This window comes from Rhododendron vialii, chromosome 2a (genome assembly GCF_030253575.1).
Source record: "Rhododendron vialii isolate Sample 1 chromosome 2a, ASM3025357v1".
Classification (NCBI taxonomy): Eukaryota; Viridiplantae; Streptophyta; class Magnoliopsida; order Ericales; family Ericaceae; genus Rhododendron; species Rhododendron vialii.
This window is the reverse complement of record NC_080558.1, coordinates 42,132,345-42,138,425: the sequence shown is the minus strand read 5'-3', so window position 1 is coordinate 42,138,425 and position 6,081 is coordinate 42,132,345. Positions and strand designations below refer to the sequence as shown.

Below are 6,081 nucleotides of genomic sequence, written 5' to 3'. Positions count from 1 at the left end.
CCGTACCCAAACGCGCCCCCGCTGGGCTCCTCCGTTATCCCAATTTCAAACCCACAATATTAACAAATCCACCATCAGACCAAACTTGAAAACGAAAAAACAAAAATCGAACCCCATAAAAAATAAGAAACTAAACCCATTTTATCATCGAACCCCAATATGAAAATCACACTAAAAAATCCCACCCCATTTGTCCTTTTTCTGTATGTGGCTGTGTGCGTAAGTGAGAGAGAGAGGAGAGAGAGAGGTGGATTCGGTGGTGCTCACGAGATGAAAAACTAGAAAAAAAAAAAAAACCCCAACTATGTGCAAATCGGTAGATACTCAATTACTCATGCATTCCAAAAAAGTTTCTTAATAAGTAGAACATGATTCGGATATAAAGAAGAAGAAGGTAGAACATGATCTTATGAAATCGAACGAAAGAAAGCAAAAACTAGACAGTGTTTTCGCAACTCTCCGTCAAATCGTGGTCAAAAATCCTGGTTGAAATCGCGGCGGCGATTGCTGCGGTGAAACTCGGATTTCCGGTCAAGGAATTTGCCATTTTTTCAACCAAGAGCTGTTGAAATGAAGACACATCGATTCGGGGCCCAATAGAATCAAGCATTGGGCTTGGGTTTTTTCTTGGGCTTGGGCTTGGGCTTGAAGAGTTGTTATAGTTTGGGCTAGCTAATTGGTTGAAGCCCAAAGACACCTCAGCTTGACAATTGGGGTGGTGGTGGTTGTGGTCTCCTTCATAGGTTGCCACTAACAAAGATGTATCTTCCACACTTCTTTGCACCTAAACAAAAACAAGGAACCAAATTATATATACTCCATTTGCAATGCTATATATATATATATATATAGAGAGATATATATATATATATATATATATATATATATATATATATGGGTGATCACCTTCTTTTTAACAGGGCAATTTGGTGCAATGGAGCACTTGAAGTAAGCTCTAGGAGAAGGGTTATCTCTAGTGACCTTTTGACCATATTTTCTCCATTGATATCCGTCCTTCACTACCTGCAATACAAACCCAAAAGGACACAAAGGGTTCTCAGTGACAGTACTTTGAGGAGTTTTACTCATTCAAACATTCCATCGAGGAGAAATGTTTTCAATTTTCCATGTGGATCATTAATCTCACCGTCTACTAAGGCCCCGTTTAATAACCATATTAGCTCTTGGGATTGGATTACCATCCAATCCCATGGGACTACTAATATTGTGTTTGGTAACCCAAAATGAATTGGGATTATTAGTCCTTAGGACTAGCAAGGTGGGTATTAGGGAGTTTTCATAATACCTTCTTGCAGTTGATATTCACAATCCGGGCCTTGTGAATCCAATCGGTGATTAGCCAAAATACCCAAATACCCACAGACGTTGATGGCTTCCCCCAATCAGCGATTGGCCACATGTGGGATATGAAAACAGCATTTCGTGATGAAGAAGAACAAAGAAGGAAAATAGAAAAACAAAATTGCCACCGGAAAAACAAATCGATCACCACCACCACCACCACCACCACCACCGGAGAAAAAGATCACCACCACTAAAACAGACACAAAATATGTATCTATATGTGCAGATCTCGAGAGAGAGAGAGAGAGACCTTTATTATGAGCTTGGTTGGGTCATCGTCTTCGTCTTTATCGTCTTTGTAATATCCGCTTGGTTGGGTTTTTCTGTGTGGGTGTGGACTGAGAGAGAGAGGAGCAGTAGTGCGTGTGTGCGCTGGCTTTTTTATTGTGGATATTGTATTTTTTTATTTTTTTGTGTGCTTGTGTTATTTTATTTTTTTGGGGAGGAGGGCAAAAACGAAAATTAACCTATCAATCCAATCCCATCCCATATGAAACAAACACGATATTAATAATCCCATCATCTAATCCCATCCCAAACAAACATACTCATTACCAATCCCTTCTCATTACCAATCTCAATCCCAATCCCATCTCCTTACAAATCCCATCTATCTATCATTGTTATCAAACAAGGCCTAGGGGATATAGGAAATCAAAACTCAGATAGAGCCTCGTACGAATTCACACAATACATGAGTTAATAACATGTGGCCGGGTGGGAGTCGAACCTCAGACCAAAGGCTTCTTGAGGCCCCTGATTGCCTGCGCCAACCTTGCTTGTATGTTCCCAAGGCCGGCCCGAGGGTAAGCCCTCGCAAACCCGTCGGCTTGGGCAATCCCCGGGCTAGGGCAACCCAAAAAAAAAAATTCCATGTAAATATATATATATATATACTCCCTCCGTCCCACTTTGTTCCGCCTGTTTTCTTTTTGGAACATCTCAAAAAATTGTCTATATCTCACGATCTATAATGTTTTTTATGATTTTGAAAACTTTGTTTAATAAAATAAATTAAGATCTATCAAACAAGATCCATATTGAATATATAAAATATTATAGATTATGAGATATAGATAATTTTTTGGGACGTCCAAAAAAGGAAACAGGCGAAACAAAGTGGGACGGAGGGAGTATGTATATATATATATATAGTCGGGTTCCGGTAAGGGATCCCGCATTTTTTTAAAATGTGGGACTCCCCTTCCCGATTGAATTTCGATGATCCGAGCCACTCAAAGTGATCAGAACGTGATTTTAAGGGTCCCCGCGAGAAATCAGCAAAAAAAATGACCGGGAAGGGCTTCATCCGAGCAGTTTTCATTGAACGGTTCAAAAAAACTGCTCGGATGAAGCCCTTCCCGGTCATTTTTTTTGCTGATTTCTCACGGGGACCCTTAAAATCACGTTCTGCACACATTGAACGGTTCGAATTTTCAAATTTTGATCGGAAAATGAAAGTCCCGCATTTTAACAAAGTGAGGGATCTCTCACTTGATAATTTGTGATATATATATATATATATCGGGGCGGTTCCGGGGACCCTTAAAAAAACATCTAAAAAAACCCCCTCAAATTCCCGATCGAATTTTGATGATCCGAGCCGCTTAATGTAATTAGAACTTGATTTTAAGGATACCCACATGAAAACAACAAAAAAATGACCGGGAAGGGCTTCATCCGAACCGTTTTTTATTGAACTTTATTGAATGGTTTAATAAAAAACTGCTCAAATCAAGCCCTTCTCGGTTTTTTTTTTTGCCAATTTCTAGCGGGCACCCTTAAAATCACGTTCTGAACACATTGAGTGGCTTGGATCATCAAAATTTGATCGGAAACTATGAGATTAAAATTTCATGCAAACACAGCATGAAAGATGGTGCTGGTTTGTTGGTCAATATATAGGGCATACTTAAGTTCCCTCATACTCGTACACCCACTTTTCTCTTCTTCTTTTTTTTTTAATTTGTCCAGAAGTAAAAGGCAATTTGTTGTTGATGTTCATTTTTAATTTCGGGAGATACTTCTTCTATATCAACAATTAGGATATGTTTCACTCATTAAAATATGTATTTATTTTTTTGAATTAAAGGTGATGTAAAACGAAAAATAAGTACTTAAAAAATAAGAACCTTAATAGAACGTAGCAAACTCCTCCAAAAAAAAGAAAGAAAAAACAACTACTCGCATTCACATACTCACATATATAGTGATGTATGCAAATATGAAAAATATACATGCATATATGTATATAATGTATACATAGAACTCACGAATTTTATAAAAAAAAATCAATGAAAAAATTAACCATTTTTTAAGTTAGGTTTGTATTTTTTCAAGTTGGTCCATAATATTTCTTTTTTCAATTAATCATAAAATATAGAACGATGATCAAAATAAAAAATGAAAGATAAAATAAATAGAAACCCATCAATTTTTTTTTGAATCGAATCATGCTAAATCATAAAGCACTATAACCTGAATTTTGCTTTAATTTTAATTTTTTGATAGAATTCAAACTAAAAGCACATTGTGACCTTGATTTTTTTGCCTTTTATTTTTTTTTAAATTTTTTTATGACTTAATTATAAGCGGGCAACAAGCTTAAGGTCGGGTTTGGGCAACCCAAACGTCAGAGCCGGCACTGTATGTTCCATATTTCAATCTTAAGTGAAACCTCTTTGAAATTAGATAGTGTTAGTTGTGGAACTTACTAGGGTTGTATCAAGTGGATCAGTCTTCACATAAACCCTAGAAACATTAGTCCTTAATATGGTTTCCCTTGGCCTCTTCCATGAATTTCCTCCACCACCAATACCACAACATGGGCTGCTCTCATTATTTCCATCACTAAAACTTCCAATTGCAACTCCCAAATTCTCAATTACTTCGGCTTTTCTCTTCTTCAAATTGGAGGGAAAATTTGCAGGATCCTTTCGAAGGGAGTCGTGATTTCCACACAGAATAAATAACATTTCCTTTAGCTTCTTGTTCTCACTACCCATCCGATTCAACTCTTCCTTTAATTCACTCTCCAGCTGAGCACAAAAAAAAAAAAGAATACTTGATTAGCAAGGATAAAGTTAGGAACTTTCCAATGAAATTCAAGAAACAAATTAAACAAAGGAAATAAATAAACTTTGATCTAGTGAAAATGGTTTTTGAGAATCGGCGGTAAACGTTTTTATACAGTTCCTAACTCTGTGAGAATTTAAAGAATTTAGATCTTTTGCTTAACGCGATAAATTTTGAGGATATGTGCATGGAAGTTCTTTACTCCCTTTGTCCAAATTTTTAGTCCACAACGAAAATTCGTGTAATTTTTTAGATAACAAATAGTAAAATATTATTGTGCATAGTTTTTAGGAATTTTTTTTTTGAAAGGCGAAAAAAATTCATAAATCTTTGAATAGAGGTTACAAAGATTAAAAGGAAACACATGAGAATGGTATCACAACAAGAAGAAAGCAATTTTTAAAAAAAAAAATTTTAGGATTTCTTGGCACCAAAAATAAAAGATTTCAATTAGTTACTTAAGTTAGTGCAGAAAGTTTTAGAAAAATATTCAAGTCCCCATAGCTTTTCGTTGGGGCTAAATATACTCCTAACACCATCTATACATGATGGGCCTTAGCTTTGACCCTGACATATGTGCGGTGGGATTCCCCACATATAGTAGTTTGTTGTAACAAAGTAATACTCCCTGGCAGAGATGACAAGGTAGCATTCCGGCACTTCCATTTTTGTACCCAAAAAAAAAAAAAATCCAAACAAAGTCTATAAGCTGTTTAAATTTCGTCAAGCAATTAAACCAAGGGAACACATTGTCTTTTTTTTTTTAGTCATCATAAAATGCCCAAAGGAATTAATCGGGCTAATCCCTTTGGGCATTTTACAATGATCGATCACCAGGCTATCTAATCCGATTTGGTATTAAACGAATTCTACTCACGGTTGTTTCACCATTGCAGGCTTCATCGGGATTAATGTTGAGGTTGAGGTTGAGACTAGCTGTATCTGCCCTTGTTGAATCCATATATGGCACCAAAAAAATGCACCAAATTCTCAATGTGACTGAGGGTTGGCTAAATTATTGAGAGGAGAGTCCAAGAAATGGTGAAACACTTATAGGGGAGAAGGGATCGGAGGGCTAATCAATTAAGAAATGAAAGTCTTGGTCTTCGGATTGGAAAGTTGTGGGAAAGCGGCACGAAATAGAGGGCACTATTTACCTCAAAAAAAAACCCCCAAGAAGTAGAGGGTACCCTTACCTAGAGAGCAACTTCACCAATGAACTACGAAGTTTTTATTTTGAGAGAGAGAGTGTGTGTGTGTGTAGGGTATTGTTCCTGAAAACATTGAATTGAGGAAAGTGGCACGAAATAGAGGGTACTATTTACCTTTAAAAAAAACCCCAAGAAGTAGAGGGTACCCTTATCCTAGAGAGCAACTTCACCAATGACCTACAAAGTTTTTATTTTGAGAGAGAGAGTGTGTGTATATGTATGCATAGGGTATTGTTCCTGAAAACTTTGAATTCAAAGAGGATTCAATGTTTGGATCTTGACTGACCTCAAGATTATCCAATGAACTTTAATTGACGCAGCTATTTTAGAACAATGGTACGTTCAAGATTCTTATCCCTGTTTGCTTTCATATGAGATTTAAATACTCTATATGATTATTTATTGTAATTTGCCGGAAAATAAAAAAGTC

The 6,081-nt window shown here is 36.6% G+C and overlaps 1 protein-coding gene across 1 annotated transcript; it reads right to left on the bottom strand.

Moving 5' to 3' along the window:
- Positions 1 to 321: 321 nt before the first annotated feature.
- On the bottom strand, positions 322 to 5,520 carry LOC131317833 (probable WRKY transcription factor 40). The gene is made up of 4 exons (XM_058347502.1): positions 5,318 to 5,520; positions 4,080 to 4,403; positions 907 to 1,023; positions 322 to 784 (listed from the first exon to the last, which is right to left on the bottom strand). The coding sequence occupies exons 1-4, from the start codon at positions 5,399 to 5,401 to the stop codon at positions 437 to 439; spliced, it is 873 nt and encodes a 290-aa protein (XP_058203485.1). The 5' UTR covers positions 5,402 to 5,520; the 3' UTR covers positions 322 to 436.
- Between the last annotated feature and the right edge of the window lie 561 nt (positions 5,521 to 6,081).